Here is a 16705-nt window from a genome sequence, read left to right as displayed (position 1 = left end):
ACCACCTCATGTAATTTTTTTTTTTTTTTACTGCTCTATAGGCCCTTGCTGGTGAGGATTCTCCATGAAATGAAAACTTTTCTGGTCAAGCTTGGCTCCCTTAATTGACCTGATCATTTTCATTCTAATAGCTGACTGATTAAGGGAGATTTTCTTTACAGTGTAAGAACCAAGCCTTTGTTGTGGCAACTTAAATACTTTTCTGCAGGAAGTAATTTTATCTCTTTTCCGAAATTCAGCCTTGGTCAGCTAGTGGTGGTATGTCCTCCACTTATTTATCCTGGGCTAGAGTTCAGTGTTTTTTGTTGGGGGGAAGAGGTTTGGGGTTGGTGGTGGTTCATGATTGGAGACATTTTTCTTTAGATTCGTCTGTTGAATTGTGTTAGAAATGAGTAACCCAACAAGTGATATTTAATTTTGCTTAAAATACATGCATAATTTAATAAAATGGAGTACTATAAAATAGTTGTCTTAAAATAAAAAATAAGACCGTATATTGTCCTTCATAGTAATTATGATAAAAACCCAGTACAGTTGACTTCTAGAAGTCTTTTGTTCCGTGTCACTTCAGTTTTCTACTGTTAATGGTGAAAAGAAGGTAGAATTGTTATGTTACATGTCATTAGTAAAGTTTAATTATCTTACCTCCTTTTTTAGTATGCTAAAATGTTATAGAATCACACAAAAAATTGTTACAGAAAAGCAGGGTAGAAATGAAACTTATATTTGGGTATGACTGCTTCCAGGGGAAAAAAAACACTTAAAATTATTAAATAACCTTATTGTCTTCCCAAGACTATTTCATTTCCATCCTAACTTTTACCATGAGAATTTCTTTTATAGTTCCCCTGACCCATATTTCTTATTGTTTGTAAGCCAGTTTTGTTTTTAAACAGTTTTTGAAACTGTGCCCCCTTGTGGAGATCAATCTTTATGACTTCACATAAAGAACTAAATAACATTTTCCTCCTTCCTTGTTACCGAGGTAAAAAATGTTCTTTCTATTTGTGTTGGTTTAATGTATTTAACTAAAATTTTTTCCTTGAACCTCCTGTCTTTGATAGAGTCCCTTACTTCACTTCTAGAACCTTGAGAAATACTCTTTTAGCGGAGTTTTCTAGTACATTGAATCATATTTTCTTAAGTTGTTATAAATATTTGTAGTAATTTGGGTAGCTGGATGGATTTATCATAATTTTCATTTTTATTTAAAAATTTTTTTATTATTTTATATGGTAAATGCTTATTTACCCACATATTTGCTCTTCCTGTTGCTTTTCTTTCTTTTTTTAATTGAAGTACAGTTGCTTTAGAATGTTATATTGCTTCCTACTGTATGATGAAGTGAATCAGTTATATGTAGACATATATCCCCTCCCTCTTAAACCTCCCTCCCACCCCCTTTGGTTTTAAAATATATAACAGAGCTAACAAAGTTACTTCACTTTTAAAAAGAGGTCTTGTTTGGTAGTCTTTACTTGAAGATGGTTCCCTGTTATTAGATTAACTATTAAGCCAAGGGTTTAATGGTTCTGGTAAGTAGATATGTTATCGTCTAATAAGTTTTCTTCTTCTTCTTTTTTTTCCTCCTAGGGGACCTCCGAGCCTGTACATACTGTAGAAAAATAGCCTTAAGTTATGCTCATTCCACAGACAGTAATTCCATTGGTGAAGACTTGAATGCTCTTTCAGACTCCGCTTCCTCTGTGTCTGTACTTGACCCGAGTGAACCCCGTACACCTGTGGGGAGTAGAAAAGCCAGCCGCAACATATTTTTAGAGGATGATTTTGCCTGGCAAAGGTATAGTCACTTACATATCTGCAGTGCTTTTCCACTTAGTTATGGGGACTAAGAAGAAAATATTTGAACTCAGGATTTCTACCCCAGAGCACTTCTGTTTTGTATATGTGATTGAAGAGTTCTATAAGTTGCTCATTCAGCCAGTTTTATTGTTTTATTGCCACCTGTTATACTTAATAACTAGGGCTTCCCTGTGGCTCAGTGGCAAAGAATACATCTGCTTGCAATGTAGGAGATGCAGGAGATGTGGGTTTGATCCTTGGGTTGGGAAAATCCCCTTTAAGAGGAAATGGCAACCCACTCCAGTATTCTTGCCTGGGAAATTCCATGGACAGAGGAGCCTGGTGGGCTACAGCCCAGGGGGTCACAAAGATTCTGGGCTTCCAAGCTGGTGTGGTGATAAAAGAATCTACCTGTAATGCAGGAGATGCAAGAGATGCGAGTTTGAGCCCTGGATCGGGAAGATTCTCTGGAGTAGGAAGTGGCAACCCACTCCAGTATTCTTGCCTGGAAAATTTCATGGACAGAGGAGCCTGTTGGGCTGTAGTCTGTAGGGTCTCAAAGAGTCAGACATGACTGGAGCACGCACACACACACACACATTCTCACACATACATACTCACTTAATAAACTTCCTTTATTGATCTTTTAATGTTGTTATCCTGAAGACAAAAATTATCCTATTTCTACCTCAACTGAAAGAAGAAAATAAGAATGATCCATAAACTCATTATTGCAGAAAAACAACCTGCTTTTTAATGTTATAGCACTCTATTGAAATTGGATTTGCCTGTAACTCTCTTAAATCGTCTCAGTATATTCCTATTTTCTTTCTAGTTTAATTCATCCAGACTCTTCAAACACCGCTCTTTCAACAAGACTTGTATCTGTTCAAGAGGATGCTGGGAAATCTCCTGCTCGAAATAGGTGAACTGCCAAGTGAAAACATTGTGTTCTGTGCCTGTTATGTCTGGTTTCTCTTTTTTACAGTATTGAGAAGAACTAACATAAAATGGATAGGATTGATTTTTGTACATTTTCTTAGCTCTAAAAGCTGAGTTAAACTTCCGTTTCCTTTTAGCTAGTCAGCTGTCACTTGCATTCTCACAGTGGCCTTTTCTACTCTTCTCTGCTGTCTTCAACCCTACTTTCTTCTGACTTATTAGCAGATGACTTCACTTTTCAACTACAGAGCAAAAAGGGGAGATGACAGAAGGGGATGACCTCAACTCTTAGCATCAGTTACCAACTTGATTACATTTGGAGCTCATTCATTCCTCTTCACCTTGCTTCTCCATTTGTATTCTGCTTGTCATCCCTTACTTATTCTTTCTTATTCAGTTCAGTTCAGTCGCTCAGTCATGTCCGACTCTTTGCGACCCCATGAACCACAGCACGCCAGGCCTCCCTGTCCATCAGCATCTCCTGGAGTCTACCCAAACCCATGTCCGTCGACTGGTGATGCCATCCAACCATCTCATCCTCTGTTGTCCCCTTCTCCTCCTGCCCTCAATCTTTCCCAGCATCAGGGTCTTTTCCAATGAGTCAGCTCTTCGCATCAGGTGGCCAAAGTACTGGAGTTTCAGCTTCAACATCAGCCTTCCAATGAACACCCAGGACTGATCTCCTTTAAGATGGACTGGTTGGATCTCCTTGCAGTCAAAGGGACTCTCAAGAGTCTTCTCCAACACCACAGTTCAAAAGCAGCAGTTCTTCGGCGCTCAACTTTCTTTATAGTTCAACTCTCACATCCATACTTGACCACTGGGAAAACCATTGCCTTGACTAGACGGACTTTTGTTGACAAAGTAATGTCTCTGCTTTTTAATATGGTGTCTAGATTGGTCACAATTTTACTTCCAAGGAGTAAGCGTCTTTTAATTTCAGGCTGCAATCACATCCGCAGTGATTTCAGAGCCCAGAAAAATAAAGTCAGCCACTGTTTCCACTATCTCCCCATCTATTTGCCATGAAGTAATGGGACTGGATGCCATGATCTTAGTTTCCTGAATGTTGAGCTTTAAGCCAACTTTTTCACTTTCCTCTTTCACTTTCATCAAGAGGCTCTTTAGTTCTTCTTCACTCTCTGCCATAAGGGTGGTGTCATCTGCGTGTCTGAGGTTATTGATATTTCTCCTGGCAATCTTGATTCCAGCTTGTGCTTCCCCCAGCCCAGCGTTTCTCATGATGTACTCTGCATATAAGTTAAATGAGTAGGGTGATAATATACAGCCTTGATGTATTCCTTTTCCTATTTGGAACCAGTTTTGTTCCATGTCCAGTTCTAACTGTTGCTTCCTGACCTGCATACAGATTTCTCAGGAGGCAGGTCAGGTGGTCTGGTATTCCCATCTCTTTCAGAATTTTCCACAATTTATTGTGATCCACACATTCAAACGCTTTGGCATAGTCAAGAAAGCAGAAACAGATGTTTTTCTGGAACTCTCTTGCTTTTTTGATGATCCAGTGGATGTTGGCAATTTGATCTCTGGTTCCTCTGCCTTTACTAAAACCAGCTTGAACGTTCATCTGGAAGTTCATGGTTCACGTAATGCTGAAGCCTGGCTTTGAGAATTTTGAGCATTACTTTACTAGCGTGTGAGATGAGTGCAATTGTGCGGTAGTTTGAGCATTCTTTGGCATTGCCTTTCTTTGGGATTGGAATGAAAACTGACCTTTTCCAGTCCTGTGGCCACTGCTGAGTTTTCCAAATGTGCCGGCATATTCAGTGCAGCACTTTCACAGCATCATCTTTCAGGATGTGAAATAGCTCAACTGGAATTCCATCACCTCCACTAGCTTTGTCCGTAGTGATGCTTTCTAAGGCCCACTTGACTTCACATTCCAGGATGTCTGGCTCTAGGTGAGTGATCACACCATTGTGATTATCTGGGTCGGGAAGATCTTTTTTGTACTGTTCTTCTATATATTCTTGCCACCTCTTCTTAATATCTTCTGCTTCTGTTAGGTCCACACCATTTCTGTCATTTATTGAGCCCATCTTTGCATGAAATGTTCCCTTGGTATCTCTAATTTTCTTGAAGAGATCTCTAGTCTTTCCCATTCTGTTGTTTTCCTGTATTTCTTTGCATTGATCGCTGAGGAAGGCTTTCTTACCTCTCCTTGCTGTTCTTTGGAACTCTGCATTCAAATGGGTATATATTTCCTTTTCTCCTTGGCTTTTCACTTCTCTTCTTTTCACAGCTATTTGTAAGGCCTCCTCAGACAGCCATTTTGCTTTTTTGCATTTCTTTTCCATGGGGATGGTCTTGCTCCCTGTCTCCTGTACAATGTCACAAACCTCCGTCCATAGTTCATCAGGCACTCTGTCTATCAGATCTAGTCCCTTAAGTCTTATTTCTCACTTCCACTGTATAATCATAAGGGATTTGATTTAGGTCATACCTGAATGGTCTAGTGGTTTTCTCCACTTTCTTCAATTTCAGTCTGAATTTGGCAATAAGAAGTTCATGATTTGAGCTACAGTCAGCCCCCGGTCTTATTTTTGCTGACTGTATAGAGCTTCTCCATCTTTGGCTGCAAAGAATATAGTCAATCTGATTTCGGTGTTGCTCGTCTGGTGATGTGCATGTCTTCTCTTGTGTTGTTGGAAGAGGGTGTTTGCTATGACCAGTGCGTTCTCTTGGCAGAAGTCTATTAGCCTTTGCCCTGCTTCATTCTGTACCCCAAGTCCAAATTCTCTGTTACTCCAGGTGTTTCGTGACTTCCTACTTTTGCATTCCAGTCCCCTATAATGAAAAGGACATCTTTTTTTGGTGTTAGTTCTAGAAGGTGTTGTAGGTCTTCATGGAACTGTTCAGCTTCTTCAGCATTACCAGTCGGGGCATAGAGTTGGATTACTGTGATATTGAATCGTTTGCCTTGGAAACGAACAGAGATCATTCTTATTAGTCACCGTATTAATGTTCCTTATCTTCCACTTCTCTCTGCTGACTCCTTACCATCTGCATTTAAACAAATTGAGGTCTTACCTATTAAAAAGAAACAAAACAAACCTCCTTCCTTTGTGTTTTGCATATAGTTTTCTATATTCTCAATTTCTTAGCCAAATTCCTTGAAATAGTGGCTTATAATTGTTCTGTAACTGCTCATTTCCTTTTCAACCTGCTAGAATTTTACTAACATCCACATCTCCCCCTAAAAACACACTTTCAATTGTTACGAAGCTAATTGGTGAGCACGTTGTTATAAACCTGAAGGAATAAGGCATCTGACTCACCATGGTTTAACATACATTCAGTTTATTCTTTCAGCAAGTAATTAAGTGCCTGCAAACTAGGTATTTGTTCTACAGCAGTGAATCAGACAGAAGTTTAAAGCTCACAAAAGCCTAAGGAATAGGGGAGGAGGTTGGAATTTTGAATAGCGTGCTCAGTGAAGACCTCACAGAGAGGGTGATGTCTGAGCAAAGACTTGAGGATGTGGGGGAGTAAACCATGCTGACATTTTATAGGGCAGTTTACTAAGCGGACCGGGAACAGCTAGTTTCCAAGAGGAGAGATGCCTGGCAGGGAGTAACTGGGAGTCCTCTGTACCAGGTGTAGAACCTGTTACTGTTCATTGTACGGATTTTGGCATTAATCAGTGAATGGGAAGCTGTTGTAGAGCTTCCTTTTTTATTTATTTTGAGAAAATTTTATACTTGCAAAAGAGTTGCAAGAAATAGAGAGGAATAAGTTTTCATACATCCTTCATTAAGATTCACTAGTTTACATTTTGCCCATTTACTTTTTTTTTTCTGGACTGTTTGAGAGTAAGTTGCAGACATCATCATCTTTTACTTTTAAAAAAGCTTATAAACTTCATTTTGTAGAGCAGTGTAGGTTCACAGCAGAATTGATTGGAGAGTGCAGAGAGTTCCCATATAGCTCCTCCCCACAACGTCCTGCATTATAAATAAACATCCCACACTACAGTGGTATGTTGTTACAGTTGATGAACCTACAGTGACACAGCATTTTTACTCAAGTCTATAGTTTGTTCTGGGTGTTGTATGTTCTGGGGGTTTGAACAAATATGTTATGACATATATTCACCACTGAAGTAGATCAGAATAGTTTCAGTGTTATAAAAAATCCTCTGTGCTCTACTTATTAATCCCTTACTCCCCCCAACCCATGGCGACCACACATCTTTTTGCTGTCTTCATAGCTTTGCCTTTTCCAGAATGTTACATAGTTGGAATCATACAGTATATAGCCTTTTCAGATTGATTTCTTTCACTTGGCAGTATGCATTTTAGTTTCTTCCATGGGTTATTTTGGCTTGATAGCTCATTTCTTTTTAGCATTGGAGAATAGTCCATTGTCTGGAACTACAACAGTTTATTTATCCACTCACCTACTGAAGGACATCTTGGTTGCTTCCATGTTTTGACAATGATGTATAAGGTTTCTATAAACATGTATATGCAAGTTTTCATGTGGATATATTTTTCATTCATTTGGATAAATACTAAGGAGTGTGATTACTGGATCCTACAGTTAAGAGTATGTTTAGTTTTGTAAGAAACTGCTTTCCACAGTAGCTGTACCAACCATGAATGGGAGTTGTGTTGTTCCCTATCCTTGCCAGTATCTGGTGTCATCTGTATTCTGGATTTCGACCATTCTGATAGGTGTATAATGCTGACTCATTGTTTTAATGTGCGATTCCCTATGACATGTGATGCTGAACATGTTTTCATATGCTCCCGTCCTTGCTGTCTGTATACCTTCTTTGGTGGGGTGTCTGTCTAGGTCTTTGCCCTGCTTTTTAACTGAGTTGTTTTCTTATTGTTGAGTCTTTAGAGTTCTTTGTATGTTCTGGATAACTGCCCTTTGTCAAAGAAATTCTTTGCAGATGTTTTTTCCAAGTCTGTGGCTTGTCTTCTAATTCTTGATGTTGTCTTTGCAGAGCATAGAAGACATATTTATGCTCATCATTTTTAATTTTAATGAAGTCAGCCTATCAGTTTTTTCATGGATGATGCTTTGGTGTTGTATTTAAAAAGTCATCTCAGTACCCAAGGCCATCTAGATTTTCTCCTATGTTATTTTCCAGGAGTTAACTTTGCATTTTGCATTTAGATCTGTGATTCATTTTGAGTTAATTTTTTAGAACAGTCTAGGTCTAAAAAGGTTGGTGTCATATTTTTTTGCATGTGGATGTCCAGTTGTTCTACCACCATTTCTTGAAAAGACTATCTTTGCTCCATTAAACTGCCTCTGCTCCTTCATCAGAGATTAGTGACTGTTCTGTGGACCTGTTTCTGGGCTCTGTATTTTGTTCCACTGATGGTATTTGTCTGTTCTTTTGCTAATACCACATTTTCTTAGTTACTGTGGCTTTATGGTGAGTCTTTAAGTTGTATGTATCACTCTTCTGTTCATTCCTTCCATATTACACTGGCTAAGGGCCTTTTGCCTCAACACATAAAAATTAGAATCAGTTTTTTATTATCTACAGAACAGCTTGCTAGCATTTTGACTGAGATTGTATTGAATCCATAGATCAGGTTGAGAAGTACTAATATCATGACAATATTGAGTTTTCTTATCCATGAACAATGACATATACTTAGTTCCTTGATATATTTCATCAAAGTTTTGTAGTTTTCTTCATTCAGATCTTGTACGTATTTAGATTTATACTTGGGTATTTCGTTTTGGGGAATGCTGATGTAAATGGTAATGTGTTTTAATTTTTAATTTCATTTGTTCATTGCTGGAATAAGAAAGTGACTGACTTTCATATATTAATTTTGCATCTTGCAACCTTGTTATAATTTTGGGAGTTTTTTGGTTGATCTTTTCAGATTTTTACATAGATGGTCATGTCATCTGTGAAGAAAGACAGTTTTAATTCTTTTTTCCCATTCTGTATTCCTTTATTACCTTTTCTTATTTCATTAGCTTATGTTCCCAGTATGATTTTGAAAATAAATGTCAAGAGAGGACATTCTTGCTTTATTCCTGCCTAAACAGTTGAAATGACAGAGTTGCCATTTATTGATACGGGGAAGATAAAGAGGAACAGTTTAGTTTTAGACATGTTGAATTTGAGATACCTCTAGACATCCAACTGAGATATCGGATAGCTGGATGTATAAATCTAGAGTTCAGGACAGGGATTCAAGTCTGAGATATAAACTTGGGTGGTGTTATCATGTGAATCATATTTAAAACTATGAACCTGTGTGAGAACATCAAGAGAGTAAGTGTGGAAAGTGAGGAAGTAAGGACCAAGGACCAAGATTGGGGAAATGAAGACAACCAGAAAAGGAGCCTGGGAAGGAGAGGTGAGAGATAAGGTCAGAGGAAGCCAGGAGATTAGCTTGTCCTAGTAGCCAAGAGAAGAAAGTATTTCAAAGAAGAGGGAGTTATCCTGCTGCTCTGTCAAATGAGGAGTGAAAACTTGACTGTGAACAATAAATATTGGTATATGCAGTTTCAGTGGGTTGTTCAGGATTCTAGAGAGAGTGAAAGAAGAATTGGAGATGAGTTTTGTTGTACTGAAGCGGGAATGCAGCAGAGGAATGCAAAGTCAAGAGAGTGTTTTAAAAGATGGGACAAATCACAGTATTCCTTTTGGTATGTGTAGGAATGCAGAGATAGCTGCATTTGGACTGATGCTTTATATTCATCAATTCAAAAAGAAAACACCCTAATTTTCATCATTTTTAGAAGAGTTTGTACCTATTTTGTTTGGGATATTACTGCTATATGCACTACAAATATAATTTTTTCCTACAATCCTCTCATAATGACTTCCTTTTAAACATAACTTGAAATAATTACAGACTAACTTAGAAGTTGGAAATAATAGTGCAGAGAATTCCTGGATACTCTTCTTCCAGCTTCCCAGTAATAGTGTCATACACAACCATCACAACTACTTTTAAAAGTACCCCTAACATTGGCAAATAAGCATTTATTTAAAAATGAACTTTCACGGTAATTCTCTCTGTTGATGAAGAATTTACAACTGTGTTTTCACTTTCTGTTTTCAATTTCCAGATCAGCCAGCATTACTAATCTGTCACTGGATCGATCTGGGTCTCCAATGGTACCATCATACGAGACGTCTGTCAGTCCCCAGGCTAACCGAACGTATGTTCGGGCAGAGACCACTGAGGATGAACGCAAAATTCTTCTGGTACCGGTCCAGTATCTTTGACCCATTGCAAGTTTTGAGCATGAAGAATGTTTCATTTCATTGATTTTTTTTTTTAAACGCAAATGAAGTTGAAATAGCCAGTTAGCATATTAATTAAATAGAGGAACTAATTTGCTTAAGTTTTTATTAGGCTCACCTGAAATTGGTCAAGCAGCCCATGCTCATACCCTGCATTAATATTTTCTTGACCACTATAAAGATCAGAATTCAGGTGCTTCCATAATTCTAGAGCTTGACTTTGAGTCACATCCCAGATTGCTGCTTAAACTTTGGGATATGTTTCTCATACACGTGGAATACTTTTTAGACATCTAATATTATATGTTTAAGTAGGTAGTAATCAATTATTTATTGAATTTATCTCTGTAAACTACTGTGTTCAATCATAAGAATGACTCAAAGAAATGGAAGATATGGTTTCACTCCTCAGGTTTATCATTCAGAAAGTAAAAATGAGGTCAATGAGCAGGTCCTTACTAGTAAAAGAAGTAATACTTTAGTAGTTAAAAATAGGAAGCGCACTAGTAGTGTAGAAGTCAGGAAAGGCTTTAAACTGAAAGGCTTGCACTGGACCTTGAAGGATCGAATAGATTTGGGTGGGCAGTGAAGGAAGAAAATCTTATTTAAAGTGTGGGGAAAGGTATAGAGGTGAGAATAAGCCTGGCATTTTCCATGGACCGAATTAGAGTTTATTATTTGGGAGAGGTTTAGAGGGATGTTACGTTTGATTCTGTGGGCAATGAGAATGGAAAGTTACTTGGGGCTACTTGGTGGAAGGTGGTGAATTCAGTCTTCGTAAGTTTTAGATTAGAACCTGTAGATGCTGAGCTGTGTTGAAGTGTTCTTGAGCAGGGAGTAATTCTCTGGTGAAAGTTGGGTATAGGTGAGAATCTGGTGAAGTGAAAGCTTCAGAAACAGTTACTTTAGAGTAATGTGATTGTTCCTTTCTTATTTGTTCTGTCTCCAAAGAGGGATGTGAAATTTTGTGCTCAGATAATCAGGAGACTGATAATATGTGCCATTCACTGAAAAAAAAAAATTACTTGGGATAGTTTTTCCCTAAGAGAAAAAGTTGTTTGGAATTAGATGAGCTGAATACAAGCTGTTCTCCATGCATGTGTCATTTCTATTAATCATGTAAGTTAGCTCTGACAAAGAAATCTGAATTGAGTTTCCTTTCATGAGTCTAAAAATCACAGGAAGAAATCTGAAAAGTGTATAGTATCTTTCTCAGGAGTAACTGCTAGCTTATAATGTGATTTCAGGACAGCGTTCAGCTAAAAGATCTATGGAAGAAAATCTGCCATCACAGTAGCGGAATGGAGTTTCAGGATCACCGCTACTGGCTGAGAACACATCCCAACTGCATTGTCGGAAAGGAGTTAGTCAACTGGTTAATCCGAAATGGACACATTGCTACAAGGTAGTGGGTCTTAAGAACAATTTATGAATTTATTTTTAATGACGTGCCATCATAAAGGGAACAGCTTTCTTTGTGAGTGGGATGCTGTTTGATTTCTGCATGTGGTGTTTGGGGTGTTAGTTACTCAACCCTCCTCCCTTCTGAGTTGTAGTCAGTAGATGCAAGGAGCCCAATGGGGGTCACAGTTTACCTTATTTATTAAAAGCAGAAATGTGCAGTAGTCCCCCAAACTCAGAGCTCTGCAGTTAAGCAGGATTGGGGAATATAGCTAGAACCTAAGGCCACAGTGGAGTGTTTCTGCTCCCTAATGTAGACTTTCAGCCTGTCTTCAGAACTGGGTCCATTAGCCACACCTAGAGTGTGCTAGCTGGCCTCACAAATCATTTGTGTGAAAGCACCAGACAGGTCCTATTGCCTTTGAGGGTGGTGTCGCTTGGCTTTTCTGCTTGTTTAGAGTAGCTACTCCTCCTCCCATAGGAAGAAACAAGTATGTGGAAGAGAAGAAACAGCTGTAAACAGTGAAGCCCTGGCTTCCAGTTTGTGTTGTATCTTTTTGCCCTCTGTGAAGTTATTCAGTCTCTTTGAGACTTGACCTCTCAGCTCCAGTGAGAAAAATATGAAAATATGATCCTGTGAAGAAGCTGTGAAAATGAAGTGAAATAATATGGACTAAATTGTTTGATAAATTGTGAAATGCCATATAAATCCAATGTGTTGTCTATTTCATGTATATATATGTTTGTGTATATATATATATTATACCTACATCTATAATATTTGGTATTGTCTTCTCCTCAAAGACTATAAGCTCCTCGAGGACAGGAGCCATACTGTTCTCAACAGTCTTTTTTATCCTCCTCTACTAAGTACAGGGGTATGCTTGCACAATTGCACTCATCTCACATGCTAGCAAAGTAATGCTCAAAATTCTCCAAGCCAGGCTTCAACAGTACATGAACTGTGAGCTTTCAGATGTTCAAACTGGATTTAGAAAAGGCAGAGGAACCAGAGATCAAATTGCCACCACCTGTTGGATCATCGAAAAAGCAAGAGAGTTCCAGAAAAACATCTACTTCTGCTTTATTGAACTACACCAAAGCTTTTGACTGTTTAGGTCACAACAAACTGGAAAATTCTTAGAAATGGGAGTACCAGACCACCTGACCTGCTGTCTGAGAAATCTGTATGCAGGTCAAGAAGCCACAGTTAGAACTGGACATGGAACAACAGACTGGTTCCAAATCAGGAAAGGCTGTATGTTGTCACCGTATTTAACTTATATGCAGAGTACATTGTGAGAAATGTCAGGCTGGATGAAGCACAAGCTAGAATCAAGATTGCTGGGAGAAATATCAATAACCTCAGCTATGCGGATGGCACCCTTATGGCAGAAAGCAGAGAGGAACTAAAGAGCCTCTTGAAGAAGGTGTAAGAGGAGAGTGAAAAAGCTGGCTTAAAACTCAACATTCAAGAAGCTAAGATCAGTGGATGTGACAGTTGAATTATAAAGAAAGCTGAGCACTGAAGAATTGATGGTTTTGAACTGTGTTGTTGGAGAAGACTCTTGAGAGTCCCTTGGACAGCAAGGAGATCCCACCAGTCCATCCTCAAGGAAATCAGTCCTGAATTTTCGTTGGGAGGACTGATGCTGAAGCTGAAACTCCAGTACTTTGGCCACCTGATGTGAAGAACTGACTCATTGGAAAAGACCCTGATGCTGGGAAAGATTGAAGGCGGGAGGAGAAGGGGACAGAGGATGAGATGGTTGTATGGCATCACTGACTCTATGGACACGAGTTTGGGTAATCTCTGGGAGTTGGTGATGGACAGGGAAGCCTGGCGTGCTGCAGTCCATGGGGTTGCAAAGAGTCGGACACAACTGAGTGACTGAACTGAACTAGTGATGCTTGCCTTGAGCACTTGTTGATGTTTGTGTAATTGAAATTAGGTCTTGTTGGGACTGCCTTCTCTGTAGGTTCTTCTTTACTGTGGTACTGTAAAAATCTTTTAATTAAGCTTCAAATCTCTCTTGTTTTATCCCTCACCTACCCAAGGACTGTTTGAAGTTCCAACTCTGATTAGACTAGAAAGTAAATTCAGTTTGTGTCTCATCTTGTAAAATTATTCTCTTAAGAGTTTTCGTTTTCTCTGGTCTTGGTTCAGGGCACAGGCTATAGCAATTGGACAGGCAATGGTGGATGGACGTTGGCTGGATTGTGTCAGTCATCACGACCAGCTCTTCCGGGATGAGTACGCTCTGTACAGACCGCTGCAGGTATGTTCTGTGGTGCGGCCAATGAGAGTCCAGAGAGCTTCGTTACCAAGTCTTCCTCATCACTGGGAATAAAAAGTAGTTGAGTTACCCAGTGATACACTTTTCTAGTATGTTTTCCCTGTCATTTGAGGGAAGCTGTAACATTTTTACTTGGTTGGTAGCTGTGATGAAAAACCCTTTGAAGTCCCAAGCTTTTCAGTTTTTGCAGCTTTTCTTAAGCTTGACTTTGTAGTGTCATTTACCCTCAGTGGTTTTTAATTTTATTATGGCTGTGTTTTTTAGGATTAAGAGGAAGTATATGTAATAAAGTCATTAAGAAATTTAATGTTACTATTGCAATAGATTTTGACTCCATAGCAGTATTAAATTGTGTAACTGGTAAAATGGTGAATATTCTTTTTCTTTTCTGTTTTTTTAGTTTGATTAGGAACATGGAAATCACGTACTTAAAGATAGAAGTTTTAAAAAACTTTAACATAACATTTTTGTTTATGTTAATTTGATAAAATAATAATCCGGTAACAGCTTTGTGAACTGAAGTTGGAAAATCATTGGGTAGAAAAGATGGATGATCCCAAAGACTGGTGGTGTTATGTCTGAAAATCTAACAGTTTTCCAAGTTGTGTCCTAGCATTGGCACAGGGTTATGATAAGTTCTAAGCCATCTTCACTCTCAGGAATAAAAGAAATGAAACACTATAAAATCTGTATAATATGTTTGGTCATAATATGCTGCCTTTTAGCCTGCTGATTCATGAATATTATAGTTGTAAGAGTGGAATTGCCAGTTATGATGCTGGCTTGCAACTTAAGTTTCTACTGATTTGCTTATTTAACGTATTCAGTGGTTAGCCTTATACAAATATTAGGCTAGAATTTATTTGTAGTGTGACAGCCTCAATATTGTTGCCACTGTGGGTCAATTGCTTGGATCCTGTCTTGACCCTTTCAGAGTACAGAATTTTCCGAGACCCCTTCTCCGGACAGTGACTCGGTGAACTCCGTGGAAGGACACTCTGAGCCGTCCTGGTTTAAAGACATCAAGTTTGATGACAGTGACACTGAGCAGGTAGCTGAAGAAGGTGACGATAATTTGACTAGTGAGTTTCACTTTCTGACGTTTGAGTTTTTATGAATCATTAACGTGTATGTATGATAGAGTGTTTTGTTTATTTAGTTGAAACAATCCTACTATTAAGTTTTATGGCTTCAGCCAAACGTAAAGAACATCTGATAGCAATCATTGTCCTAGATACAGTATTTTCTTAAGAAACCAATTTGTTAAACCACTGGTGTTTTCAGATTTCGCTGTAGTCTTTAGTTTGCAGCAGCTTAAAAATAACTCTGTGCTAATAATATTGCAGTAGACAACTTTCTCACCTCTTTGCTATGATATCAGGCCTTCTCTCTGCAGAACTTCCAATATATTTCTTTATTTAAAAAATTCATTTTATATTTAACTGGTTCAAATTTTATTAGGTCTACACAGAAGTATCACTACATGAAAATACTGTATCCATTTTGGTATTGCACATTGGGCTTGTATATTAAAAAAAAAACATTTTTCTCCTTTCCTCCAATACCCTGATGAAACCCATTTTTACTCCCCTCCTCTCCCTATATTTCTTTCCCCTCCCCAACACTAAAAGATTCTGCCAGTCCTAGCAAGCGCACATCAGTCAGCAGTTTCCAGTCCACAGTGGACAGTGACTCAGCTGCTTCCATCAGCCTGAACGTGGAGCTGGACAACGTGAACTTCCATATCAAGAAGCCCTCCAAGTACCCACATGTGCCCCCTCACCCTGCTGACCAAAAAGGTAGGAGGGAGTCACCACCTGGAATCCGAACACAGGCTGGAGAGTTGGGCCGTGGATCTCATCCGGCCTGTCCTTCTTGCTTCCTCTGTCCCCGTGGCTGAGGGGATTTGCTGTGGGTTTTGGTCCACCCTTTCTCATTTTTCCCACACCTCTTCTCCACGTGTTTTTTTCTTTTTGGTTGGTTCCAGTTCCTTTCATTTCTTGTTTCCTCCCTTAGTACCACCACACCCAGCTTAAGGCTTGTAGTCATTAAAGGGAACAGCATCTGACTACTTTTCCCTTAGCATAATGTGCAACTTCCAAGGTGGCATTTCTTTGCATTATAACATGGATGTTCTGCTCTATTCATTTCTCTTTTTTCATTTAATATTTTAAAGCCTCTTTGCTTATGCTGTTACCCAGTAGCATAGTGTTTCACTAAACCTTTTCAGGTGCTTGAACTAGATTGGTGAAAAACATTCACACATTCCAAAGCATCTTTATTATTTAAAATGCTTGTTGTGTAAAATGCTATATTTGTAAAAAAGATTTCTTCTCTAATACAAAAAAAAAATCATTCTTTTAGCTGTTCTATTTGAGGTTTTAGTCTACTGACTCAAAAATCATAATTCAAAGGACATTTGGTATAAAAGGAAAAATAAGGTTAAGCCATTACTAAAATTGAACATAGCAGTATGCAGAAAAGAAATGCTTTTTTTAAAAAAATGGGTGATGAGGCTTACTTTGTTGGATATAATTAAAAGCCAGTTTAGGTTTAAGAAAAGGAGAGCCCTGACTAGCACTGAACATGAGTATGATACACATCTTTATCAGAATCCTCAAGGCAGAAATTGGAAAAATGGTGGTGAACATTGGGTGAGTATGAAAGGACAGTGAAGCAGACTGGGTGGGCACTTGGGTGAGAATTAACTGTGGGTGGTGGTCATGTGGAGCGTTTGGATTTCTGTCATATGAATGACAGATGTGATTCAGAGGTGGCATGATCTGTAGAGGTGTCTGTTCTCTGGACGTAGTTGTTGGCAATTTCATTGTGCTGAAAGTAGTTATGAAATACATTTTTGACTTGTTGATGATTTCATCTCTTGGAAAGTTAAGGAGCTTTTGAAATCATGAAGAAAGTGACCTGACATCATGAAATTCATAATAGCAAAAAGTGAGCTGCTGAGCCCAGTCAAGCATTTGCTTTAGGAAACCCAACTTTATAATGTTAG

At 38.6% G+C, this 16705-nt stretch overlaps 1 protein-coding gene across 8 annotated transcripts in view; it reads left to right on the top strand.

Annotated features, from left to right (window-relative positions):
* The window catches only part of PIKFYVE (phosphoinositide kinase, FYVE-type zinc finger containing), a 76710-nt gene that overhangs the window by 12145 nt on the left and 47860 nt on the right, over window positions 1-16705 (top strand). For 6 of the 8 annotated variants that reach the window (XM_061148878.1, XM_061148879.1, XM_061148883.1 and 3 more), the window contains exons 6-12: window positions 1594-1801; window positions 2639-2728; window positions 9820-9964; window positions 11245-11402; window positions 13566-13677; window positions 14630-14777; window positions 15327-15494. In XM_061148878.1, the coding sequence (XP_061004861.1) occupies window positions 1594-1801; window positions 2639-2728; window positions 9820-9964; window positions 11245-11402; window positions 13566-13677; window positions 14630-14777; window positions 15327-15494 (1029 nt within the window). The remainder of the gene's footprint in view (window positions 1-1593; window positions 1802-2638; window positions 2729-9819; window positions 9965-11244; window positions 11403-13565; window positions 13678-14629; window positions 14778-15326; window positions 15495-16705) is intronic. The other 2 variants (XM_061148882.1, XM_061148884.1) reach the window with 2 other exon arrangements.

Source organism: Dama dama, chromosome 8 (genome assembly GCF_033118175.1).
Source record: "Dama dama isolate Ldn47 chromosome 8, ASM3311817v1, whole genome shotgun sequence".
In the NCBI taxonomy this organism is placed as follows: Eukaryota; Metazoa; Chordata; class Mammalia; order Artiodactyla; family Cervidae; genus Dama; species Dama dama.
Note: the sequence above shows the minus strand (reverse complement) of the source record. Positions and strands in the feature narration are given on the sequence as shown.